The sequence below is a fragment of the Eublepharis macularius genome, chromosome 5 (genome assembly GCF_028583425.1).
Source record: "Eublepharis macularius isolate TG4126 chromosome 5, MPM_Emac_v1.0, whole genome shotgun sequence".
NCBI lineage: Eukaryota > Metazoa > Chordata > Lepidosauria > Squamata > Eublepharidae > Eublepharis > Eublepharis macularius.
In genome coordinates, this window is record NC_072794.1 from 19,440,884 (window position 1) to 19,468,312 (window position 27,429).

Genomic DNA, 27,429 nt, shown 5'->3' on the forward strand with positions numbered 1-27,429 from the left:
CAGCTCAATGTTTGGACAATGGAAAATCGAGCATCTGTTTCCCCCCCCTGAGATGTTCTCATTTTATGTTTTAAAATCAAGTAAGATTCTGTATGTTTGGTCTTAGAGATGGGCATGAACTGGGAAAATTCCGAACCATGTGGTTCGTGGTTTGTCGCGTTTCACAAACTATGAACTTTCACAAACTTGGCCCGTTTTGCGAACTGGTTCGTTTGGTTCATGAAAATGTCACTTCCGGGTCAGCAGAAAGTCTGCAGAGAGCCCACCCCCCCATTGCCTAGGAAACTGATTGATCGGCACCAGGCTGTCCTCAGAGGCGAACCGAAATGCGAACCAAATGAACCAGGCTGAAATTCACGGTTCATGAGAAATGAGCTCCCACGAACTAGCCTGATTAGAGATGAACTTTGGTTCGTATTTCGGTTCGTGCCCACCTCTATCTGGTCTCCTTGACCAGTATGCTTTGTAGGTGTGTGTGCAAACATGTTCAGTAAAGGAGAGATTCTTCTTGGGAACTGATAGCCAAAACAGCTTGCACATACATGGGATTACAACAGTCATCAAACAGTTTTATGTTTATTACAGCCACAGATTAGGTACTTAACCCCATTTCAGCCATCTTCCTACCCCCGCATTCCTACACATGGAAGAATTGATCATGCCACTTTGGGGGAAGCTGACTCACTATGGTGTTGTAAAAAATAAAATAAAGTAAATACATTGCAGTAAGAAACACAGAAATCCAAGTACAGAAGAGAACACTAAGGCAATTTAAAAATAAAACTGTACAAAACGTTGATCCAGGGCTTTTGTATGTCCACAATCACCACACGATTTTTCCAAACAGCAGCCTATCATTTTGGCACCATTTTTTTCTTTTAAAACATCTTTTTAACAAAAGAAAAGTTATATTTGCAATCTGTGGTTTTCAGAAAAAACTCAGCATTCCGCATATAAAAGAACAAAGAAGTTGTGAAGTTTTTTTTAAAAAAAATCTGTTGCTGCTTTAAATTGAAGATCGGAGTGCAGTGTCCCTGCTGAGTTTTTTCAGCTTACAAAATTGGCTTGCAAACTCATCAATGATGTTGTCTCCAGGACGGTACCGAAAATCAGAAAAATGAAGACTTTAAAACGCCCCACTGCATTTTTACTGCGTCATGAGTGTCTTTGGGTAAGTTAGCCTCTGTTTTTATCGTACTCGCTCACCATCCGTTTGATATGGAAGAGTTTGTTTCGAAGAGACTTGCTTTCCATTTTCTTGCTCTGATATTCAGGAGTCTAGCAAATTAACAAAAGGAAGAAAAAATGCACAATTGGTGTTGCTCAGACATATACATGATTAAAGAGCGGGATAATAGCAAGAGTTGAAGTGACCACGGGAGTTTTAAACAGAAGAATTTGCAAAACATTGGTGACTATTGACCCATATCTAGTACCAAAGATACGGTTTTGCTGTTGATGTTTGTCATTTCTTTGGACAATTAAATATTTTTTTGTTCAAGGGCTTTTTTCGTTCTCGATTAGTTGTCGTTTTGGTATGCTTGATGGGGTGACATAAGTATTGTCTCACAGGTGTATTTTACATATTTCAGTAATGAGATGTAAGAACAGAACATAGCATTGCTATTTATTATTAATCCATATAGCACCCTCCGTCTGAGTCGGAACACAAGTCCATCTACACAAAGGAGTGCCTGCTCTGACTGGGAGCCATTCTCCAAGGATTCAGGCATAGGGAGTTCATCCCCAACACTGGAGATCTTTCATTATTATTATCATTTATTATTTATTATATTTATATCCCACCCTCCCCGCAAGTGGGCTCAGGGCGGGTCACAACAGTAAATAAAATATACAGAGAAAAAATTACAATAATTTAACACAGCCTTCTAATAAAACACCTCACCATATAAAAACCATATAGCATCTGATGGAGGTGGAGGTGCGGCTTAGCCATGCATGGTTGCTCATATATGGGGAGCAGATGGTCAATACCCCCCTTACAGACATAGGGGAGACTGGGAGAGAGGCTCATTTGGTGGAAACCCTGATGGCTTCAATCATTCGCCTGGTGGAACATCTCCGACTTACAGGCCTGCCTGAAGGAGACAAGATCTTGGTGGGCCCGGACGTCCTCAGACAGAGAGTTCCACCAGGTTGGGGCCAGGACCGAAAAGGCCCTGGCCCTGGTTGAGGCCAATTGAGCCTCCCTGGGGCCAGGGACCACCAGTAGGTGCTTACCAGCTGATCTCAGCACCTTCCAGGGAGTATATGGGAAGAGATGGTCCCTCGGGTATGCTGGTCCCAGTCCGTTTAGGGCTTTATAGGAATGCCAGATAGGGACCCAGCATGGGAGGTGGTTGGGATACGGATAGCCTGTTATACAATTGAAGCTAACACAGTGAAGTGGTTAGAGTGTTAGACAAGGACTGGGAACAAAACTTGAGTCCAGTGGCACCTTAAAGACCAACAAAATTCTCCAGAGTGAGTTTTGTTTTTGTTTTTTCGGTATCTGACAAAGTGAGCTTTGGCTCACGAAAGCTTATACCCTGGGAAATTTTGTTGGTCTTTCAGGTGCTACTGGACTTGACTTTTGTTCTTAACACAGCTACCTGACTGAAACAAGGAATCTGGGAGATGCTGGATTGAATCCCAACTGACCCTTGGCGACCTTGGGCTGGTGACTCTCCTGGCTTAGCCTGCCTAACAGGCCTGTTGGGAGGATAAGAGGGAGGAAAGGAAACATGGTGGTAAGCTGCTTTGGAAAAATCCTATCCAGATGGCTAGTATGAGTGTGTATGTGTGTGTGTGCTTTGTGTATTGGTAACATGGAGGAGGGCAGTGAATGATACCAAAGCAGTGACATAAATTGCAATCGCCAATTCTGGAATTAATTTTAGGAACTCTTCAACAAGAATGGAGGAGGAAGGGAATGAACGGTAAAAAGGAACGGGCCGCTGTAAATCTGATTAGACTGGAAAGCCCAAATTCTTGATGGGCGAAGCAGATGGAGGAAGGGGTTACTCACGCGTTTTAAATCCTTCAGCCGATTGTATTCCTCCGCCACTCCCTGCAGGAGAAAAATGATCAAGGTTTGGATAACTGAAGTGAAACGGGGATGGAGAGGCACGTGATGCCCAGAAGACAATGGAAGCTTTTCAGGATCTCTGATTCTCTGCTTGGCACCGGGCCTCTGATCCAGGTGGGCAGTCACCTTTCTGCTCTGTTGACGTGCACAGACCTTGCAACTTACTAGGAACCTGAATGGAAATGCGTACTGCACCTGTAGAGCAGCCCAGAGCCGGGCAGCATCAGGTCAAGCCCATAGTAAAACCTAACAGGGCATCGGATTTTAACTATGGGGTTCAAACTTTGCAGAGCCCTAAAGCTTACTGGGCTGGCTTGGGCCAACTGTTGTCTTATTTGTTATTTCTATTTTAAAAACATTTTAAAGTTGCCTTCCTCTCCTGCTTAGGGTCCCCGAGGTGGGAAACAATAAAAACATTAAAAGCAAACTTAAAAACATGCAGAGATATAAAACAATTAAAAGACATAGACACGCAGAACGGCAGACAAAACTGAAAAATCTTCACCTGCTAGCAGAATACAGTGATAGAAGGGGACAAACAAAAGGAGGGGGGGGGAGGAAGAGAAGCAGAAGGGGAGTACAGAGTTCGCACTGACATTAATCGCGCCAGCCGCGACTCGGCAGTGGTTTCAAAATAAAATCGCGGTATGTCCACAGGGGAAAAAATCGGGGATACCATGGACAAAAATCAAGTTCAGCATCTCATGACTACCTTGCACATGTGGAACTCCTGCAAACATGGGAAGCCAAACAGATACTGAATCACTTTAAAGGGACAGTGTGGAAAGCACCTTAGAAAGTGACAAGATTTTCAGGGTAAGCTCCCTTCTTTAGGTAGATTGTACATTCATGAACCATCTCATTGTGCCTATAGAAGGTTCCTGGTTCGATCCTTGCAAATCTCAAATATCTCTAGCCTTGAGAAAAGCTCTGACTCTTGAAAGCTTACATCCTGAAAATCTTGTTGGACTCAAACCCTGCTGTTCTACTGCAGACCAACACAGCCCACCCACCTAAAACTACATATTGGGGAATCCCTTGATTCAAGCCTCTTTTGTGTCACAAGCATACCTGGTACTGGAGGCTGTCTTCGGGCAAATGATCCAACTGTTTGCTGAGCTGGTTGATCTGGTCATTGATGCTGTCCATCTCGGCACACAGCTGCTTATAATGCTTCAGGTCAGAAGCAAAATCTTGTTTATATTCCTGACGGGCTCCATCAGAAGTGATGGGCGGGTACAGGCTGAGGGAGAAGAAACAGTGCGAGGTTCAAAATTGGAAGGAAATGGCTCGTTTACACCGAATATCAACGGTTTCGTTTGCAAATGTTAAAAAGTTTGTTCTTAGGTGAGACACTCCCTTTAGGCAGGACACCCGGCTGGCCAGCTGTTGGGTTGGTCCCAATAAAAGTATTACATGGGTTGTATTCTTTTTTTAATTATTAATAAACACAAACACATAAAACATAAACTACAATAATCTAGATCATACCTCTACAATCATCCACTACTACGGTTTTAATATTTCATAAAATCTAAACACATCATCCAGATCATTTTAAAAACCATAATGAATAAACTACTACCATTTAAATCATATTGTCATCAATTAAATCCTAGATCCATATAGAAATCGTATATCCATATATGTTCTTAATGTTTCATTTCTCTTTAAATATCCTTCCTTTAAATATCCTTCTTTAAATATCCTATCATTTAAATATCCTCCTTTCTTTTAATTTTCAACTATGTAATCAAAAAAGTTCTTTCCATTTTTCTTGGAATTCTGAAATTGACCTATTGTGTATATAAGATGTTAATTCTGCCATTGGCGCATATTCATGTAGTTTATTCTTCCATTCGATCAGATCTGGACATCTTTCTACCTTCCATTTTGCTGCTAATACTACTCTTGCTACCGTTACCAATGGATTGTATTCTTAACTCTTGCCTGATTAGATATAAATCCAGGGCTTTTTTTCAGGGGGATCGCAGGGGAACGGAGTTCCGGAACCTCTTGAAAATGGTCACATGGCTGGTGGCCCCGCCCCCTGATCTCCAGACAGAGGGGAGTTTAGATTGCCCTCCGTGGCGCGGAGGGCAATCTAAACTCCTCTCTATCTGGAGATCAGGGGGCGGGGCCACCAGCCATGTCACTATTTTCTCCAAGGGCAACCCACTGAGTTCCACCACCTCTTTTCCCAGAAAAAAGCCCTGTATAAATCTGAATGCTTTGCATAGCAATCTGATATATTAAGGATTATATATTTATGACCCAAGTGAAGAGGTTGTAGCTCAGTGACAATGCTTGAGTTACCTCGACTACCAATAGTCTCAGTACAGGGCCACTTTGTACATTCATGAACCATCACATTGTGCATATCGGAAGTTCCTGGTTCATGCCATCTCCAGTATCACTGGCCTTGGGGAAATCATTTTTCTACCTGAGACGCTGAAGGGCCACTGCAAGTCAGAGTACATCATATTAAGCTAGATGGACCAATTGCCTGCCTTGGTATAAGGGAGTTCCCTGCTGTTACTAAAACCAGTAGATAATTCAATATCCAGTTTTAATTATTTTCTTTCCATTGTTACTGAAACTTGAGAAAGTATCAATTTTATCTTTGTAAGCATAACAGTCTTACTCTGATATTTGACTATTTTACATCTCTTATATCTGTTTTGCTTTGATAATCCCTAATCCCTAGTATCTCTTGTGACCAAAAACCTGAGAAGGGAGGTATATTGGCTTCCTTTTCAAGCACAATGGCTTCCAGTTCCCCTTTAGCCTCCCTAACGCTTCGTTTTCCCGCTTGCCTTGTGTCATTTCCTGTCTAAGATGGCAACGCTGCCCCCTCACCTTTTCCATTCGTCCTGATCTTGCTCGTCGCTGGACTCCATAGCTGTGGTGTAGTCTGTCTCATACTGGGATTCATCGAGTTCAGGGTTCTTCCGTCGCCTCCGTCCCCTGCGGGCTGATGGTTTTCTGGGAGTCTCTTTGACCTTCTCTTCTAAGGTGCTGGAACTAAAGGTCCGGGCTGGAGGGTCAGTGGACGTGCGTAAAGGCGTGCTAGAGAGAGACAAAAATACAAACGTGAGCTGGGGTTGGCCACTGTTAGAGACAAGACAAGATGTTAAGTTAGATGGACCTGATTTGACGGCGCTTTTGTGTTCTTATTAGGGAAAGTGCACGTGCCAGCAGAAGGAAAGGGGCTTCAGCTCTTGGGCTTCACAATTGCCAGGGAGACGGGAGAAATTCAATGCAGACTTCTTGCGTGCAACTTGTTCCTTTGCTAGTGGTTCCTAACTCAAAGCTCTGGGTGGGGCTAACAAGATGCCCTGTGCATGAGTGAGGGGACTCCCTATGCTCCACTGACGGCTCCAGGAGTGGCTCCGGGAGCAGTCCACTCACTTCAGGGCCTGCAGCCTCTTCTCCACCTGCTCTCTTTCCCAGGGCCATATTAACCCAGGGCCAGGCCCTAGGCTTTCAGGTATTTCAGGCCCTCTCCAGCACTTCAATCTTTCACCCCATTACAGCTGACAGCCTGACCCTGGTAGGGTAGGTACTAGACCACAGTACACAGCCCTATATCCATTTTGAGGGTCTCCTGAAGAATTCTATTCACAATTTTAAAAATATTTTTATTGCACGAGTAGAACTCTTCTACAGGACAGCACATTCAGGGGCGGTATAATTGTTCAATACCGTAATATTTTGAAGTGAATAAAAGTTTTTATTAGTTATTAAAAATATCTATAATTTATGGATAATTGTTTTAATATAAGAGACAATTTCACTACAATAAGGAAGCAGTTAACTATCTTTTTAATAGAGATTATATAAGAGAATCAATTGTAATTTATGTGGAGGTGGGCCTCAGCAAAAAAAATTGACGGGTCCCTAGGCTTCGGCCTAGTCAGCCTGAAGAATAATACAGCCCTGCTCTTTCCTCCATTCTACTCTGCCTCCCCTCAGCTACCCAGACCTCCTCCTGCCCCCTTTCTATATCTCCTTGCCCCATCCTCTTTCTCTTCCTGTTCTTCCGCCTGTCTCTCCCCCTTTTATGCTGCTCTCTATATGTGGAGCCACCAGCCCCAGCTTTGACGGCCTCCTTCAGGCTGGGTCCCTGTGGCCAGTCACTAGCTGTTGACCTCAGGGCATCAGGCAGCATCTAGTTCCACCCTGCATAGACTCATAGTCTCTTTTCTCACCTCCTCCCTCACCAGTCCAGGGCTCCCACCCTCAAAGGACCCTCTGCCATGGCCAATAGCCTCCAGGTTGGTAGTCTTTCTTATTCCTCCTGCAGGCTTCTGGGTCGTTGTCACCATTTCTAGGGGGTTTGGGATGGCACAAGGAGGCCCACAGGAATACTAGAGCTCTCGGGCACCCAATGACGTTGGCAAGCAGCAGATTCGGGATGGACAAAAAGGAAGTCCTTCATTCAAAGAAGAATTAACTTGAGGAATTCAAGTAGTGACGCCTACCAGTTTAGTTGGTTTTCAAAAAGGGATCAGCCACGTTTATGGAGATGGCTATTAGCCACATTGGCTAAATAGAACCTCCATGTTCACAGGCAGTCTCTCTCTCTCTGAACACCAGTTCTGGGGGTGGAGCAATAAGAGGAGGCTTTGGCCTCCATGCCTCGCATACAGGCATTCCAGGGGCATCTGCTTGGCCGTTGTAGGAAAGAGTATGCAATACTAGATTAACAACAACATGACTCTTCTATGGCCGTTTTCACATGTCTTACCTGCCACCAGAACATCACACAGAACACCCAGAAGACAGTGTCTTCCTGGTGTGATTTCGTGCGACAAGATGCTGTGTTCCAGGTGTTTTGCACGATGTTCCAGCAGCAGGTAAGACGTGTGAAAACGACCTATGCCTAGGGGACAGGTCAATCAGTGGCTACTGAGCTTAATGGAACCTCCATGTTCAGGGGAAGTATCCCTGCATACCACTTGATGGAGATCAAACTGTAGGAAGACCTATTTTCCTGAATGCAGTAAGTCAGTGGGGGGGGGGGGGGGAATTTGATGTAAGCGCATTTAAAATAATATTTGTGGTTTTCACAGCCTTTGTGGGAAGGGTTCCAAGTCCATTTAAGAGCATGCTCAAAGTGCAAACAAAGCGTGTCCCCTTTTGGTTCACCTGTTTCTGTTTTCGGAGGCGTAGTAGCCGTTCTGAGAGACCCTGTAGCTGTATGGGCTGGCAGGAGCATTGACGGGGCTCATGGGCTTTTCTGAGTAAGCCAGAGTAGCCGTGTCGTCATGGGTACTAGCTCCATCGGCAACGTTCTTCACCTAGAAAAAGAGAAAAAGGAAGTTGGTGGATGGAACAACATACCTGAATCGGTGCCCTTGAGGGCCATGGAAATTAATGGCTGCCTGCCTTCCTCAAATAAACATGTTTAAGGGCTTTGCCAATATAAACTTTTATGAGAAACATTTTTTTATGGGCCAGCAACTTCCTCCAGAGACTACCTGCCTACAATCAAATGCATAAAATTACTGCAGAGATTCACCAAAGGTATCAGAAGAGCTGTGCAGGATTAGATTTGGGACCCTCCAGATCAAAGCAGGGCATGAAGACTCTCTGCATTGCTTGAATCCAGCATCTCATATTCAAAGGTTCACTGCCTTGGAACGTGGAGGATCTGTTTGACTGCCATAGCTGCCATTGGTAGACTTCTCCATCAGAAGATCCCCAGTGGGTCAGAGCAAGGTGAGTAAGTGTAGAGCCCACCAACATCTTGCTTCTGCCAGCCAGACATCTCAATGGAAATCCCCCAAACAGGACATAAGAGTATCTTTTTTTGGCCATGTAATCTTGCATTCAGGGGCAAATTGACTTTAAAACTGAAGGTTCTACGAAGCAATTGTGGCTGCTGATAGTTCTAAAAGCCTGCCTGTTTTCTAACAGTACCATCCTAAGCAGAGTTGCACCCTTTTAAGTCCAAGGGTGTAATTCTGCTTCGGCCTGCATTGTACATCTGGTGGCAGTGAATACCATACTGCACAAAGAATGAATGAATGAAATCCTGCCCTCAAGTCATAGTTGACATACGGTGTGCCCTCTGTTAGTCTCTTGCCTTGAAAAAGGCAAGAGAATAACAGAGGTGGTTTGCCATTGCCTGCCGCAGCAACGCTGGTCTTCATTGGAGGTCTCCCATCCAATTACTAACCAAGGCCGACCCTGCTTAGCTTCTAAAATCTGATAAGACCTGGCTCTCCTGAGCTATCCACATCAGGGCGCTACACAAAGAAGCATCTGTTATTTTCTTTGGGGATATGCAAAGAGAGAAAATTGGTCTAGGTTCCTTTTCTTGGCCCAGTCAACAGCCCATCTTTACACACTGAAGATAAATGAATAAGCCAAGCTGCTTTGAACACCCTGGCAGGAGAGGGGGAGAAACAGTGTCGGGTGGAAGCTGTATTCTTTTCTCCGTCTGCTGGAATGTGGATGTTCAAGGCCTCTCGGGCTTCCGTCCAAAACTCTGCAGCTACGTGCTCTGAGATTTCTTTCTCTGCTACCCCCAAGCCCACCACCCTCTGCTGGCACCTCCCGGAAAACTTGGACATCCGGATTTCTAGGCGTGTTCAGGCATTTTTGAGGGGGGGTGGGGGCTTGAGCAAGGGAAAGCGCAGATGATCTTGGAGCTCCAGACGCACGTGTGTGTGTGTGGGGGGGGAGTTGTTTGCTTAGGCTGCAACTTCAAGGGCTGGTGCAGAGGAGGGAGCCTTCCACCTCCTTTCCTTCCTGACCTCTTTGTGGACAGAGGCCGTGGCAGGAATTAACTTCACAAGGAAGGATTTGGGATCAGAGCCAAAAGAATAGAATAAGGAACACACTGGAAGTTATCTGGGCGGGGATCGGGCGGGGGGGGGGGGGAGAGGCAGCTGGAAATTGGCTTGGACTAGCCCTGCTCCACAACTAAACTATGAGTCTATGATTTCCCAGGGTGGGTCAGCAACTAGTTTGATCCAGGAGTGAGGGGCCCAAATCCTCTGTCCCCCTTTTCCTCCCAAATCCATAAGCAGCCGCCTAGAGGTCCTTTAGAACAAAAGGTGGTGAAATAACTGATAGCCATCCCAGCCAGGTTTAGTTTAGGGGCTACCAGGCCCCCCCCCCCTTCTCTGTAGCTGCTATTCTGGGTGGCACTGCTGGAAATCCAGGTGCTGGGTCAGGTGGCCCCCATTTGATCTGACCGCATTGCAGCCCCCCCCCCTAGAGTTTAGAAAAAAGCAATAATCTGTGAAAAGCTAACTATAAATGCATTGCATGTCCCAAATTATAAAACAATTTTTAGAGCAAAATTCTATCAAAATTCATGTTATAAAGTACATTATTAACAATTTCTGGTTTGCAGTGAGATTGTAGTAGAAGATTATTCAAGATCTAGATGCCAATATTTTGCCCTTTCAAAACTGGAGCACTTTTAAAATTGTTAACGATGCACTTTATAAAATGAATTTTGATCTAAAGAATTTTGCTATAAAAATGGTTCTGTAAGTTGGGGCATGCCACGTATTTACAGCTTTTCGTGGCTTATTGCTTCTTTCCAGCCTCTTTCCGTGATACTTTCCTTGTAATACCCCCCTGGAGGTTGGCAACCCTAGCTCCAGTGGCAGCTCCAGTCTTCCAAAAGGAGCAAAACTGAAGCCTAGGGGTGAGATGGGGCTCTCCTTGGGGAGTCTGTGTTGCACGCCCTTGAACCCAGCAACAGTAAGTGCCTTTGATCCTTGCACGCTGTGCAGGCGCCCTCCTTATCTTAGCTTCTGTTGTAAAACAAGGTACAGGATGTCCCGGTTTGTTGCTTATCTGGCTGGAGGTGGCGGGGCGGGGGGGGGGGGGGCTCTCAGAGTCTCCTCTGATTGCAACTTGAATCAGCACATCCTCTGAGCAGCTACGGGACAGAGGGTGTCAGGGTGCATTCACACATGCAGGAGCAGAAGAGCCCCGGCAGGATCAGAGCAAAGGGTCATTTAGTTGGAGCCTTCTGGTTCCCGCAATGGCTGGCCAGATTCTTCCAGGAAACCCACTGGCAGAGGGATGAAAGCAACAGCGATTATTCAACTAAACCGGTGGATGTCCCCACGTCCTGTGGAAGAGAGTTCCACAAGTTAACTGCCCTTTCAAGGAAGTAGTACTTCCTATTTTTGAGCGCTCCCATTATCTAGGTTTATAGGAAAGGGAGGAAACCCCCTCTGTCTCCACTTCCTCCATCCTATGCATCATTTTATAAACCTCTGTCATCGTGACCCTCTGTCATCTTTTCTCTAAAAAGTCGCGAGCTCTTTGGCAGTAGTGAAAAGTGCCATCGACTGACTTATGGAGAGCCCGTAGGGTTTTCAAGCAAGAGACATTCAGAGGTGGGTCTGCGATTACCTGCTTCTGCATAGCATTCCTGGACTTCCTTGGTGGTCTCCCAGTACTAATCAGGGCCAACCCTGCTTAGTTTCTGAGCTCATCTGATTGGATAGGGCTAGCCTGGGCCATCCAGGTCAGGGCCCCCAACTCCTTAGCCTTTTCTTATAGGGAAAGTGTGCGACCCCCTTGATTGCCCTTTGCTGCCCCTTTCCCAGCTCTCCATTCTGATGGTAGAGTCCTCACCTGAGAAAACTGTATACCACTTCAAGTTCTGGAAGAACTTGGACAAATTTGGGCTGACTTTTGTAGTTTTCTTCTTTTTCTCTTTTTTTAACCACAATCCCAGTAGTTCACAGAAGTACATGTTCAGGATTTCTGAACTGTCAAGTTATATGTGAAACAACCTTAGGTGAAATCAGACTTCTTGGTCAATAATGTCTTCTCTATGGTTGCGGCCAGGGCTTTTTTTCAGCTGGAACGCGGTGGAATGGAGTTACAGCACCTCTTGAAAATGGCCACATGGCCGGTGGCCCCACCCTCTGATCTCCAGATAGAGGGCAATCTAAACTCCCCTCTGCCTGGAGATCAGGGGGCGGAGCCACCGGCCATGTGACCATTTTCGCCGAGGGCAATTTAAACTTTAAAAAACTTCCCCTTTGTTCCAGCTGACCCAAAGTGACGTCATTGTGCAGTCCTGAGTTCCACCACCTCTTTTCCCAGAAAAAAAGCCCTCGTTGTGGCTCTTGAGGGTCTCAGGCAGAGAAAGGTGCCCAGTGCCCAAGATCCTTTAATTGGAGATTTTGCCAGGGATCGAACCTGGACTCTTGTACCCAAAGCATGTGCTCCACCCCATAACAACAACAGCAGCAGCAACAACAACATTCAATTTATATACTGCCCTTCAGGACAACTTAACACCCAGAGCAGTTTATAAAGTGTGTTGTTGTTATCCTCATGACAATCACCCTGTGAGGTGGATGGGGTGGAGGGAGCTCTAAGAAGCTGTGACTGACCCAAGGTCAATTGGAGGAGTGGGGAATCAAACTTGGCTCTCTATATTAGAGTCCTGCCGCTCTTAACCACTAAATCAAACTGGCTCCCGTGCTAGCAGCCTTGCCATTAAGACATAACGAAGCCCTGTTCACATATTTCAGTGAGCGCACGTACATCCTGCCTGTATTGGTGTGCGTCTGTTTGCGAGAAATGGCCAATCCATGTTCACTTTACAAATGAAGACGGGGACTGAAATCACACGTTCAGCTGTACGTGCATTGAATGTAACATGTAAATTATTCAAATGCATGTGGCCCCAAAAAATCAAGTATATACAGATTGTACGTGCATTTAAGTGTAAACATGAACGGGGCTCGAATATGTACTTAAGAGATCCCAGATTAGCATTCTTGCCCAAGAACATGTTTGCTGCACCAGATCACAGCTCAAAACCACCTGTTACACAAAGCCCTGTTCACAAGTTACAGGAAGTGTATGTCTGTTTGGAAGAAACAGGAAATGCACGTTCACTTTACAATGAAAACGGGGACCAGTGCCTGGATAAAAGTGAGGTTGAAATCACACGTTCAGTCAGTCGTTCAGCTCAAAACCATCTTTGCAAAAAAAACCCTACCAGTCAGCATGTGCTGAGAGGTTCCCCCAAATTAGTACCACCCCCCAGCTGACCAAAATCCTCCTTTGGCAAGCAATATCGGCATGCATGGAATCATAATTTAGCCTCAGAGGTGGCTTGTCTCCACTTCTTTCAAGAGTGTCCGGGAGCCGTAACTACCCTCTGAGCTTACTGCAGGATCTCTGTGGGGCTCGTCAAAGTGGTTAATCATTAATGTGACCGAAACTAGAGCCTATCGTAAGCAAATAGCCGAGAGCCGCAAAGGGAAAGCCAATCTCTGCTTCACGTCCCCTCTCTCCGGCTCAGGATTACGGGCTAGTGGCCCATCAGATCCAGGGCTTGGAAAGTCACTTCATGTATTTATTATTCCCACCATGCTCGATAACAAAGGCTAACCACATGGCCCATTTAGAAGAATGGAAAAAGGAGCCCCGAAGAGGGCCATATGACAAGCAGCGTTGTGGATTTGCAATCAGATTCGCACATGAGCCATTGAGGCATGGAAAACTGCTGGGTGTGAATTGGGGACAAAGCTCTGGGGAAGAGGGGATTTGCCCTGTGCTATTTCCCTGAACAAAAGTGGCCAGATCTTTGGCGAGTCTAATCCAGCTCTGAAGTCCACGAAAGAGGATGAGGTTGTGGGTGCGAATCCAGAGGGAAAGGTCTTGGTTTCCAAAAAGGAGCAACACTCACCCACTCCTCCACGTTAGGTCCCTCCTGGAAGGGCGGCGGCTTGTCCCAGTAAATGTTAGGTTTCCCGAACCTCCAGATCTTCTGCCGCGTCTTGCTTGCGAAGAAGCAAATGATACACAAAAGGATGACAAGGAGGAAACCACAGACAATCGCAACAGCCTGGGGAAGAGAAAGGGATGCATGGGCATGTTACCCAGTGGCTTAGTTTGGCCCACTCCTCACCTCCTGCTTTGTTCGAAAGTGCTACAATTTAATCCAAAAGACAGTATAAAGAAGAATGTAAAACCCTTGGAAAGAACTGATGGGGTCAGAACTGATGGGGTCCTCTAGTCCAGCATCATGTTTCTGAAAGAAGCCGGTCAGATGCCCCCAGGGGAGCCATAAGCACAGGCAGAGGAGCCGAAGTCTCCCCGCTTCTGTTGCTCCCAACAACTGGTATGCCAAGATAGACTGCCTCAGAACACTGGAGGCTCCATTTAGTCACTGTGGCTAATTGCCATGAATGGACCTCTCCTCTATGAATCGGCTGAATCCTTGTCGAAAGCCGTCTCAACTGGTGGTCATCTTTACATTCTGTGGCCATCAGTGCCACAAGTTAATTATGTGTTGCGTGAAGAAGTACTCCCACCCATCAACTTATTAGGGTACCACAGTTTCAGTATTTGGGAGAAGAAGTAGAAAATGCTTTAATATGTCTTGGAACGTGCATCGTTCACACCTTGACACCCCCTCCTCCAAATCTACTTGCAATTGCAAAATGTCTCATGGCCCCAGCATTCTCCACAGCCTGGAGGCTCACATCTGGAACACACAAAGACACAATAAAGACATGAGTGCCTCTGAGCATGCACAGAGTATATTTCACTCATGCCGCCAAAGGCACAAAGCTAGCATCCTAATAGATATAGGGAGAATGACAGCGGTTTGTATGCCTCATTGTAACATCTCTCAACGGCGTGCGGATTTGGGGGCAAAAGACCCCAAAAAACACCCTTATATCCTGTGGCAGTGAGTTCCATAAGTTAGCCATGCATTGTGCAAAGAAGCCCAAATGCAGGAGCTATGCAAATGTCACAGCTTTCCCAAATTTGCAATTTAAATGCCCAGTTGTGTTTATATACCATTTGCTCCTAGGGAGAGGGGGGAGGAATTATGTAAGTTCATGAATCCAGAGGGGCACATCACTGGTCACCAGAAGGGAGTATCGCAACTGGGCAACCATATCAGGGCTTATCTTATCTGCCAGACTGGGTGGTGGCTCAGAGAGCCAGTCCACTCCTTAACTCACCCAGATTGTTTTCTGTCCACCCCGAAACTGGTTTCCTAGGGAGGCCAGTTTGCTTGCCAAACACTGTTTGCTTTGGCGCTGCATGACTCAGACTGCTGCTGAGCGTAGAAGCGACTCAGGAACTGAAGGCAAGCAGTGGAAGTGTCAAGCTAGGATCTGCCCCAAAGACCATCCATTTAGTAAGGAGACAGTAAAGTCTCAGTGTAAAGTTTGTTTAGTGGGACCTCAAACAGTAGCAAAGTTTTGGCTTGGAAATTCAGTGTTTAAAAGCAGCTACAGAAACCTCAAACCTGGGAGGCAAAGTCAGGAAGCTTCTAAAGGGGGCATGTGGGGCAGGGCCTGGAGGTTAAAGGGTGGAGCTTGTCAGAGCAGGGGTGGAGCTTGGGAGCTAAAGAGTGGAGCATGTCAGAGGAGAGGGTGGAGCTAAATGGGGGTATTTGTAAAAGCAGAAGAGGAGCCTGGGAGCTGAGAGGCGGTGCTTGTTAGAACAGGGGTGAGGTCGGGACTGAGTGAAGAGGAAGAGCTTGTAAAAGGAGAGGTGGAATTGGAGAAGGACAGAAAGGGCTGGCTGCTGACCCATATCCAACACCTTTTTCTCAGACATCCCACAAATCTGGGCCCCCTCACGAGCTGCCTATGTGGTCTCTCTGACTAGGTCAGCCCCTCACTATCTTTCGAGTATCCTGGCTTGAACTAGAGATCTCTCCTCTCCCTCGCACCTTCCAGTTTAAATTTGGGATCTCAGATTTCTTTTAGTTTCAAAAGTTTCACTCATTTTCCTTTCATCTGGTATCATCACTTCCATTCATTCAGTTTCCATTGGTTTCCACTGGCTGTAAAGTTTCAGGGTCGGTCTCTTATCTCCTGATCCTTTCCTGACTCTCTCCTTCTCACCTGCTCTTCACCATGTCTGTTGCAAGATTTGTTTGACTTTGTTGATTGGAAAGCTTTTATGCTAATCTTTCCCCCCTCTCATTTCTCTCTGCCTGCTCAAGCTTTGCTATGAGTCATTGAAGATGGTATTTGTGAATTCATCAACATTTTCATTTACTTCTATTACAATAACAAACAGGACAAATAATAATAATAATAATAATAATAATAATAATAATAATAATGGAACAGCATACATATTACGCCGCTATCTGGTTGATACTTAGGTCTCCAGTGGAAACTTGTATCAGCTTAGCAAGGCCAATCAATAATGACATGTGACCTCTGCTTATTGTTGATTGTGTTTCAGATAATTTGAATAATAATAATAATAATAGCAGCACTTATATACTGCTCTTCTAGACAGATTAGTGCCCCACTCAGTGGTGAACAAAATCAGAGTTGTTATTACCCCACAATACAGCTGGGGAGGTAGCTTACCTAAGACCACCTGGGAGCTCATGGCAGTACTGGGATTTGAACTAGCAGAGTGCTCATTCACAGCCCAATCAATTAACCACTATGCTACAGCAGCTCCTTGTGCTTTTTGATCCTCTCCCCCCAACCCCATCCCATTTGTTTCAAAATTAATGTGATCCCTAAACAAAAGACCACAGAAAAGATAACTGACTACTTGTACCTCTTGCGGGTCAACGTTGCAGTAGTGGTAGAGGTATTGGTTCATGTAGGCCCCCCCTGTGGTGTAAACCTGGTTGCACATGGTCAACATGGGGTTGTAATAGTAGCTGCTAGACATCTGGGCCCGTGGGTTGACCCCCATGATGTAGACGATGGAAGCAATGAGCATGATGAAGGCCAAGATAGCGCACACAATGATGACCACCAGGTAGAACTTCCTGGAGCGAGACCCGCTGGACTTGCTGAGGCTGGTGATCAGGAGCGCCAGGAGAGCAATGAAGGCCAGCACGGACATGGCGATCATGAAGCCATTGGCAGCCCGGGGGTTGGTCATTCCTCCATAACCTCCATAACCTCCGTAACCTCCATAACCTCCGTAACCTCCGTAACCACCATAGTAGCTCATGCCGCTCCCGTAGCCGCTCATCAAGCCACCAGAAAGACCGCCATAGCCATAATTATATTCCCAGGCCAAGGTGGACGCCACACAGGCAAAGATGGCCACACACAGCAGGATCCCTATGCCCTCCAAGATCCTGACCACGCCAGGAGGAGAATTCCACTTGTAAAAATACTGGGGCACGTCTTCTACGTAGTAAGAGCCGGGGGGAGGCGAATGGATGTCATAGCCATAATTGTCTCCGGGAGGGCCATAGCCAGTGGGGGGCCCGCCGTATTGCTTCTTGCTACTGTACATTCTTCCAAACAGCTGGGAAACGCAAAGACTGCCGAGACAACATTCAGTGGCGATCAGCTGTCGAGAAGCACACAGTAAGACTTGGTAAAATGGGTATCGACTTCTGCAGACACTCGTAAGACTCTCATGTTTGGATAAGTTTCGGTGATCATATTAGTACATTTTGTGATTACTATCTGATGACTCATGCTTAACCAAACTGGGGTGGGGGGAGGGGGGAGTGGAGCCGAGCTGCCCATTCTCACCTGCCTTGAAAAGTGCTCATTTCTGCACATTTAAATTAATCTTGGTGATCGTATACCAGTTTTCTTGTTTTAGTTGCTCTATTTTATTTCTGTGCTTATTTGGGCTTTTGGTTTCCCATTTTCATGATTTGCGTAAGGCATCTCGAGATACAGCTTTTAAATAAACAAACAAACAAAACTCTTGGCGTGCAAGCAACTCTTAGGGGTCACCTTGCTCCCACACCCTTTGTGGCAACAGCAGGGAAGCTCTTTGTGAAAAGTAGAGTCCCTTACATGCCCTGTTAACAGTTAACAAAGAAGTCAGACCCCTTGCTCCTCCCCTGGGATTTCCCATCCTCCCTTCCTTCATTCAGAGCACACTTGAAGTTTCCCGGATCTCCTTCCCCAGCAAGATTTTAGAGGTGGTTCACTGGAAAAATGTCAGCAAACTGCAAATTTAAAACAAAAACATCACCACTGTTCAGCAATCAAACAACTAAAACAAAAGAAGCAATTAAAACAGGAATTTTATAACCACCAAAACTTGCTCATAAACAATATCACCAAATTCCCATGAGAATAAAAATGTCTTCATCTGGCCCCTAAAATCCCAAAGATCAGGAGCCTGATGAAAAGGGAGGTAGGGGCTTTTCCATTGGCAAGGTGCCACCACCGAAAAGGCCCTGTCTCTTGAAGCTGCATTTTGGTGAATTAGACAATTGGTCCAGCCCGTTCAGTATTGTCAATCAGAGGCTCTCCAGTTGCCAGGCAGAGGTCTTTCACATCGCCTCCTACCTGATCCGTTTAACTGGAGATGCCGGGGATTGAATCTGGGACTTTCTGCACACAGATGCTCTACCCTTGAGCCATGGCCCTCCTCTTAAGGTTATTTATCTTAGTTCAGATGGGAGTATACAATACAAGGGCTCCATTGGAGGTCTTGATTATGGGGCAAGCTGATATGGGAGCAAGGGGGCCCTTTTGCTTTGCTCTCAGGCTGTCTGGCGCTTCGAATAATGCGTGACAGCAAACAGGCAACCGCTGTTGTAGAACGGGGCAGGCACGACTCCATCAATGGATATTCATCTGCAGTTCTGGCTTTGTATTTTGTGCAAATCACACCTGAGCAATCTTCAGAGACAGCCTCCTTCAGGGCACATATCAGAGCTGACTGCAGCCTCGGCTCCCTATCGTTTTAGCCCGAACAATCTCTGTTCTGCTTTGCAATTGAACCAGGGTTCTTTGCCATATTGGTCCTCGTTTCTCTTGCCTTGCCTCAATTTTTTCCTCCCTGAAACGGATGCATTTTGCAACATTATTTGCATGACCAAACACCCTGCATGCCCCATGCGACCTAAACTACATAACCAACAGCGAAAAAGCAAAGGACCCAAAAGGGTTGGAAACAAACTTGAGTTAAGCCAAGGAGAAAGGGAACCTTGGGTCATCATGCCTAGCACCCTGTGCTAAGTACGCTCAGGGCATGCAAAAGCAACTGGTTGACACTTTGATCCCCCCCTTTCAGTAACTTTCAGTCTGATTTGGATTGAGCTTTGGTTTGGGGGGGGGGGGGGGAGAAGCACCAGCGGTAAGGTTGCCATCTTCCAGGAGGGGCCTTGGAGATCTCTTGGCATTCCAACAGATCTCTGAACGACAGGGATCAGTGCCCCTGGAGAAAATGGCTGCAGCTGCTTTGGAGGGTGGATTCTATGGCATTGTGCCCAAATGTTGCCCTCCCCAGGCTCCACCCCCAAACCTCCAGGAATTTCCCAACCCAAAGATGGCAACCCTAGCTCAGAAAGGAAGGAGCTGCCGGCCCAAGGGCGGCGATCAGTTCCCCCGCCGAGGCACCCCCAGTTGGCAGCCTAGCGCGACGACGATCCTTCGGAAACTCGGAAGGGGACTCGGGGCTCTCTTACCCGACGTTGGCCGAAAGGCGACCCGGCTCGGACTGGTCCCTTGGGGCTTGTCTCTGCAGGCGGGCGCTCCGGCGTCAAGGCTGTTCTGGAAGACACAATGCGGGCGAGACGCGCCAGTACAGCCGCTCTCGCCTTTCACCTGCTAAATAATTCCTCCTTCCGACGGCTGCCAAGCGCCGCCGCCGAAGAGCGCAACGCCACGAGCCAGGGCTTGAGGCCGTCTCCTCCCCCCGAGCGACGCAGGCATCCAGAGCCCGGTCCGTTCCGTTCCCCCCGCGGCGAGCGACGTTCTTCAGGGTGGCCAACTGGCCGGAGAAACTCCTTCCCCAGGGCTTACTCCTGGGCAGGCATTAAGCTCGGCTGGGCATGGGTTTGTTTAGGGTTGCCAACTCTGGGTTGGGAAATTCCTGGAGATCGGGGAGGGGAGAGACCTCAGGAAGGGGCAATGCCACACCTTTCAAAGAAGATATTTCTTTCTCCAAGGGAACTGATCTCTGTGGTCTCAAGATCAGTTCTGGGAGATCTCCAACCCCCCTCCCCCCTGGAAACTGGCAACCCTACAAAAGGCTGCAACGCTCTAGCAGAGGAGGGTCCCAGCTGAAAGGCAAAGACCTCAGTAAGGGTGCGGGTGCCAACTGAAGACCTCAGGAAGGGGCAATGCCACACCTTCCAAAGTAGCCATTTCTTTCTCCAAGGGAACCGATCTCTCTAGTCTTAAGATCAGTTCTGGAAGATCTCCAGAGTCCCCACCTGGAAACTGGCAAACCCTATGAAAGGCCGCAACTCTCTAGCAGGGGGTGGGACACCAATCTAGCATGCTCCCGTGTTAACTGCGTAAAGCGGGTGCTGGAGCTTTTACAGGGCAGAGGGTTCAGTAAGGTTACCGGCTCTTTGCCACAAATAATCCCTTGCACTTTTTTCCTGGTCGCTTCCAGGCATCTGCTGATAACCTTTCATTATTTCCAAAAGTTTACAATTAAATTAGGGCTTTTGTAGTCGGATTCTTTTATCAAGAACTTCAGAAGAGCCTTGCTGGATCAGAGAAAGGGTTCATTTAGCCCTGCATCTTGTTTCCTACACTAGGTGACTGGATGCCCCACAAAAGGCAAGGCAGAGGCCAGCAACTAACATTCAGAGGTACACTGCCTCTGAACATGGAGGTTCCATTTAGCCATTGAGGTCAGTAGTGGAGAGGTCAATCCATGGCTTATTCCCTTTTGAAATCATCACAGCCAGTGACTGTCGTTACATCCTGTGGCAGAGAGTTCCATAAGTTTATTATGCATTCTGTGAAAAAGAACTTGATTGCCCATCTTGCTTGATGATGTTTTAATGTACGTTTGGGTGCATGGATGGCATTTTATGAGTATTTCTAAAATTTTGTATATGCCATTTTAATGTAAAAATGCAGAGTTTAAAGGAAACAAACATATCACTCCCTATGCCATAGAGTTTACATTTATAACATTTTAAACATTTCTACTCCAGTTCTGTCGCTACACAAAACAACAATAGAGGGATTGGCAAAACACCCACATCCTCCAGAAATCCAGTCAATTTACGTAAAGGGTACGTCTTAATTTTTTTTTAAAAGCCTCTCTTATTAAAAAGGATTAGCAGCTGTAAAAAAAGCTGATCGCAATCGCACAAAACGGAAGAAAGAGCAGGAGCTTTTATTTAAATACATTTTGCATATTACCCAAATCTTAACAGAAAAACCTCTCTGAGAGATTCAGGAAGTGCAAAGTAACTTACTATTGAATTAGATTGGCTAATTAGTAGGTAGATTGGTGGAAAGGTAGGTGATTTATTATTTCTTTGGGTCAACAACCAAGACTTTCCAAGCCTTCCTCCAAGGAGTTTAGGAGCATGGTTTTCCCTGCCTCAGGTTTATCCTCACAACAATCTTGTGAGGTAGATTGGCTGAGAAAGATTGGGAGTGCCTGAAGCTTACCCAGGGAGTTTCATGGTTGGGTGGCAATTTGAACCATCTCCCCCCAATCCAAGTCCCACGATCTGAGCACCATGCCAGCTCCTCCACATACCCTTATGGAAACTGAGATAAGATAAATCTCAGTTTTCCTCACTCATTAGAATCCTCCCTCCTTTGGAACAGGCAAGAAACATTTGTTTTAAAACGACCCTTTCCTGAGCTCTGGGAGTGTACAGAGGGGGAGTAGAACTTAGCGGAACAATGTCTTGAGTTTTTGAAAAATGCGTCATCCATAGCTAAGACCTGCACACAGAGATGAAACATCTGCTTTCCTTCTGACTTCCTCTGTTGCCAAATTCCTTGGGAGCAAAAGGATTTGCGCCTTTAGGGACTCCTGCTTTGATGCAATCTCAGCGGGACTCGCATTCTTTTTCCAAAACGAGTTGCCCCATGATCAGTGTCAAAAATGCACAGAAAGGACACTGGTCTCTCTTCAAGAGACTTTTTTAAAAAGTCAATGGCAGCAAAAATGAATGACCCCAGATCAGGCAAGGGCACCTGCTGGGTTCCTGCCTGCCCCACAGCAGTTAAAAGCACCAAGCCCCTGCCAGACGGGCGATGCAAACTGGGTAGGAGGTTCTGGGCTGGAGGAAGTTACCAACTGCTGAATCGCTCCCCCCCACCCCCCGCCGTAGCTTCACCTTTGATAACATCAGGTGGGTAGCCATGTAGGTCTGCAGTTGAACAGCAAGATTTGAGTCCAATAGCGCCTTAAAGACCAACCAGATTTCCCAGGGTATGAGCTTTCGAGAGTCAAAGCTTCAGATATCTGATGAAGGGAGCTTTGACTCTTAAAACTCATACCTTTGTAATTTCATTGGTCTTTAAGGCACTATTGAACCTTTAAGAGCAGTGCAAGCGGGGGGGCAAGAAACAGGTGATGGCGTTGACCACTCATCTTTATTTATTTGAGGATCTTTGGAATCCACCTGTGCCTGAAGGGCTCAAAGCCCCTAACTTTCTAATTAGCTCAATTCCACGCTTATTTTCTTCAAATCAAAGGAATAGGAGCAGACTGGGCTGGGTTTTTTTCCTGGTCAGTTGGTAACCCTTGAGGTAGGGAGGGACCAGGTTCCCAGTTGGATCCTTGAATTATTGCACTGTATACTATTGATTAACCCAAGGGGGGTAAGGTTGAAGTGTGTGCGGTGATTCTGCACAGATGATCTTGAGTATATGGTCATTATTTCTTTTATTTATTATTATTTATTTTACCTTGCTCCCCAATGTGGACCCAAACGGGCTTACATCATTCTCCTCTCCTCCATTTATCCTCACAACCATCCTGTGAGGTAGGATAGGCTGAGAGTGTTGGACTGGCCCAACATCACCCACTGAGCTTCCGTGGCAGACTAGGGATTCGAACCCGGGTCTCCCAGATCCTAGACCCACACTCTGACCACTCCCCCACATTGGCTGCCGACTGATGAGGGACAAAAAAACATCCTCTGCTGGTAAGGGCTGCAGAAATCTGCCATGTTTTTTGCAGCAAGGTGCTAAATGCCAGGTCGTTGCCGCAGCCCAGATGGCAACTAAATTGGATCTGGGGAAGCCGCTGGAAGCTTTTCTGGTGGCCCAAAGCACCCAGAAGCAGAGCAGTGTTCTCGTGAGCGCCGACTCCTTCTTGCAAATCCACAGTAGTCAGCCAGAGCTGCTGGTTTTGTCCTTTCTGTGCATCTGCCCCAGGTTCCTATTTCTATGGGGAAGGCACATAGGCACATGGTTAGAGTCCCATGTTTGGTCTACAGTTCCAAGATTGTAGGAAGGACCTTTCTGGGCCGGAGACCTTGGTGAGCCGCTGCCACTCACAGGAGATAAGATGGAATTAAGCGGCCTGAAGGTCTTGCTCAGCAGTTTCTGAAATTCACGAGCATAAATCTACAGCCGCGCTCTTCTGCTTTTAGTGGGAGGGGTTGCTGCTGGATGGGAGACCACCTGCCTCTTACAGCAAATATCCCAGGATCCACCTGCTGTCATGTTCAAAAGGTCAGGTTCAAAAGCATCACTTCATCTTCCAGGCCAAGAAGGGGCTTGGCGCTGAATCTGGGCGTTGGTATAAAAAAAACAGCACTCTGTACATACTCAGAAGCACTGGTTCTTTCACTTGCTCAGGGTGAGTTTAGATTTAGGCCCTGTAACGCATGCAAGCTCTGCTGCTAGGATTTCCACTTCTTTCTTTCAGCCGGGCTCCTGCGTCCTACTGGGAAAAAGCTTCCCCTACCGACTGTAGTTAGCAGGTGGTGTGCTCTGCATACACTCTTAAAAGCACGGGTGGCTTCATTGAATCTGGGTCTTAGTGTAAAGAACCTGCTGTCTGCACATGCCCTGATGCACTTCCCCTTACTCAAAGATGGAGCTGAAAATAAGTTCTGAGTTTTGGTGGCAGTCCAACTGCCCTCCGCACATGCTCTGAAACACTGATCCATGCATCGGTTTAAGGTGAGGACTGGTCGGTAAGCCCTGTCTCAAAGTGAAGCTTTGTGTGCGCCGCTTGAGATGAACTAGTCTGCCAAAGCTGGGGAGGGAGCTGGAAGCGTAGCTGGTTCAAGGCAAGCTAGGGGATCCCCCACCCACCCTCCCCACCCCTGGGTTGATCTAGCCTCTCCTCATCCGTCAACCACAGAGTTGACTACTATCAACAAAGGAGTGCAGTGGGGCTGAAGGAGGGGAGAACCTTCAAAGGAGTGTTTTCACAAAACAAAACAAAACACAAAAGGACTGGGTGTGCTATTTTAATAGGACTTCAGACTACAGTAGGACAGGCCGGGAGCTTTAATAGGGGAATCCGTAGTGAGAAAAAGAACCCTCAATTTCTGAGCGTCACGGGGGGGTGTTCTTATTATCACAGGAGCACTGCTTGGGAGGGGGTGTACCAGTCCTCTTCAATGATTGATTTGATTTTGATTTATTAGATTTTTAGCCCGCCCTCCCCACAAGCAGGCTCAAGGCAGGCTACAATCATAAATAAGGTACAATAGATAAAACCAATAAAATAACATCTCAGTGCAAACATGGATATCAGCATTCCAGATGGGGCACCCTTCCCCCTTTCTCTGCCCACCATACTCAAGGTAAGAAAAGGGTGGAGGTGTGGGTGGGTGAAACTCTAACTCCTCAGGCATGGGGGGTTCTCAGGATCGGGGCACTGGGCAGAAAAGGGAAATGGAGACGCTCCGAGCATGCAGACCGCAGAACCTGGTGTTCGAACGATTTCTGCAGGACAGATGCCAACTGAGCAGGAAAAATAAAACACCAGCTTGATCAGCATTTCTGCCTTAACAAAAGTTGATCTGCCAAAATCCAGTCCACAAAGCTGATTTATGACATGGAACGAAGCACGACTAGCGAGCGATCCATTTTTATCCCGTTCTTTCTCCAAGGGGCTCAGGGCAACTGACATCACTCTCCCCTCCTCATTTTGTCATCAGAACAACCCTGTGAGGTAGGCCAGGGAGAGAGAGGGAATGTGACCCAAGGTCGCCCAACAACCTTAAGGGCCGAGGGGGGATTAGAACTCATGTTTCCAAGATACTGTAACCACTACACCATACTACACCACTCCTGCTCACTGCTACAGTTTAAACAGTCTTCACAGGAGTATCTCCATTCAGAAGTTGGCCATTGCAGATGCACCATGGCCCCTTAGATATCCAAGCAGTCCACATGAATCCAGACAATAAATTTGGGGGCTCTGTGCTTAGTTTTCTGCTTCTGCTCCACAAGTGCATCGAGCAAAAATCTCAGCTTTCTAACCCAACACGAGAGAGTCTTCTCTGCCTCTTTTTGCACCCTTTCACTTTTTGTACAGTGCGGATTCTCTGGATTTTCCGCTCTGATCTGCTAAGCCACCCAGGAGTAGGTAAAGGACCCTTTGAAACTTCTCCCGTGCCAAAAGTAGGGTGGGGGAGGGAGATTTCTTACCTGGATCAATATTTCTGCTTCCCTCCTGGATCCAAGCCGGATTGTTACTTCCTTGCCTTCACTTTGCAGATGGTCATTAAGGTCGACCGAATCTTTGCCACTTCCTGATACACTTCGGATTGGTCACCTGATTCTTGTGTAGCAGCCCGAAGGTGCGGGCTACCCAGCTCCCCCCTTTACATACACACCTTTGCTACTGTCTCTTTGTTGCCCTTTAAAATGGCAGCCGGAGGATTAATCATTACTAAATATACACAATCATTAAACTTGTGCATGGACTCTCTCACACACACAAAACACACAGAGGCAAACACACACACCCCTCTCTCCCTCCCCCTTTGAGCTTGCAACAGGCTGGTACTCACAGAGTACAAAGGCCTGGCAGGAAAGAGAGAGGGATTTAAATCTCTCCTGGGGCTGTTTTGCTTCACCGGATGCCAAGCTCGGCTTCTAACTGGGTTCTGCTCCACCACCTCCTTAGTGAATCCCACCCTCCTGGCCCTGTGTGCCAGCTTCAGGAGGACAGTTCCAGGCCCACGTTCATTCCGTCTCTGTTCACATTGGTCATGCGGAAGGTGCACAGCAATACCAGCCAAGCCCCAATTTAAAAACAAAACAAAAAAAAACTTGGATTCCAAGCTTTTAATCCTATAAAACACTCACTCCTTGCTGGCATTCACAGCCATGACAGGCCAGTGGGTTCCTAGAAGGTTGCGTCAACTGGAGTTATTTGCAGGCTTACGGGTGAATGCCTGTAGCAGTGGATTAGAAGCCAGGAGCCAAGATAGATTCCAGCCCTAGATGCAGTGGTCTCAGGTGGGTCACTCGTGTACGTGATCCACCCTACGCCCCAGCCTTCCTATCTGCATATTGTATGAGCTCAGCTTTGGTCTAGCAGTGGTCTTGCAGCTCAGGTCTTGCAGAGTTGATCTTACCCTATTAACGACTGTTCCTTACACATTGTCCAAACAATCTTTCCCTTTTCTCCTCCGTCTTGTCTTGTCTTGTAGCATATCAGACCTAGGCCTTCCCTTTGGGTGTCTTTTCATTGACATATAGCATTTGATATGTGTGGCATTGTGAACTGAATTTTAATTGTGGTGAGCAAGGGATCTCAACGCAGCCATTTGGTGTGGGGTTTTTACCGATATGTGCATGTGCCTTGCTTAAACACTGTAAACAAGCAAGCTTGATTTTGGAAATGCAGCTTGGGAAAAAGATAGATGTGAAATGAAGACCACACACACATGGCTGTTTTGCTCTACCTTGTCTTCCAAACTGGAGCACGGTTTTTGGCGCATCTGTCCAATGACAGTGTGAGATCCAGTCTGTTCAGACTAGAATCTGGGAGAGCCGGGTTCGAATTCCTACTCTACCATGGAAGCTCACAGAGTGACCTTGGGCCTGTCGCACACTGTCAGCCCCACTGACCTCACAGGGTTGTTGTGAGGATAAAATAGAGGTGAGGAGAAGGATGTGAGCCATGTTGAGCCCCCGTTGGGGAGAAAAGTGGAGTATAAATGACATAAATAAATGTCACCCACCAATTTTCCGCTTTCCAGGTTTTCCCCCGCTCTGCTCTAATCTGTCAAGAAAGATGGCAGTCCAAACAGATTAGTCCACCAGCGGGACAAGAGTTTTTTTGAACTTCCTACCCACATGAGTGCTGCTTTACTGATCTTATCCTGTTGTAGCCATCCGTTCCCCTCCTGCAATTCCAGTGGATTTTTGCTGGCTTAAATTTAAAAAATACAATAAAATTTTTATTTAGCATACAAAATAGCGTTAGACAGTGAACAAAATATCAGGAACAAGAATATGTAACAGAGTATTAAAGCCACAAAATATTTCTCTTCTCCAATCCCATACTGATTAACAGTAAAATACACTATGTTAGATAAACTTAAAAAATGATAAGTGCTATAGTGCTATAACATTATAACGTTATAGCAGCTATTGACAAAAGCCCTCAGGGAAGAAATGCTGGTTGCAAGGGGATGGTTAAGGGAAAAAAGGAGGAAGCTCCATTGTCTGTGG

At 46.7% G+C, this 27,429-nt stretch overlaps 1 protein-coding gene across 2 annotated transcripts; it reads right to left on the minus strand.

The window, feature by feature from the left end:
* Positions 1-560: 560 nt before the first annotated feature.
* LOC129331124 (occludin-like) lies at positions 561-25,591 on the minus strand. 2 transcript variants are annotated; one of them, XM_054981488.1, is made up of 9 exons: positions 25,393-25,591; positions 19,479-19,563; positions 16,640-17,392; positions 13,779-13,937; positions 8,240-8,391; positions 5,948-6,157; positions 4,160-4,331; positions 3,029-3,070; positions 561-1,278 (listed from the first exon to the last, which is right to left on the minus strand). In XM_054981488.1, exons 3-9 carry the CDS (start codon positions 17,333-17,335, stop codon positions 1,177-1,179), a joined length of 1,533 nt encoding a protein of 510 aa, XP_054837463.1. In that variant the 5' UTR covers positions 17,336-17,392; positions 19,479-19,563; positions 25,393-25,591; the 3' UTR covers positions 561-1,176. The 2 variants fall into 2 exon arrangements, with proteins under 2 accessions (XP_054837463.1, XP_054837464.1); XM_054981489.1 differs by lacking the exon at positions 19,479-19,563.
* Between the last annotated feature and the right edge of the window lie 1,838 nt (positions 25,592-27,429).

Bases quoted from the DNA above. Each gene is read 5' to 3' on its own strand.
- LOC129331124 (XM_054981489.1), bottom strand. From the start codon at position 17,335: ATGTACAGTAGCAAGAAGCAATACGGCGGGCCCCCCACTGGCTATGGC. The intron at 4,332-5,947 runs GTGAGGGGGCAG...CTTCTCCCTCAG, and splicing joins GATCAGGACGAATGGAAAAG to CCTGTACCCGCCCATCACTT. The intron at 3,071-4,159 runs GTATGCTTGTGA...TTTCTCCTGCAG, and splicing joins AAGACAGCCTCCAGTACCAG to GGAGTGGCGGAGGAATACAA.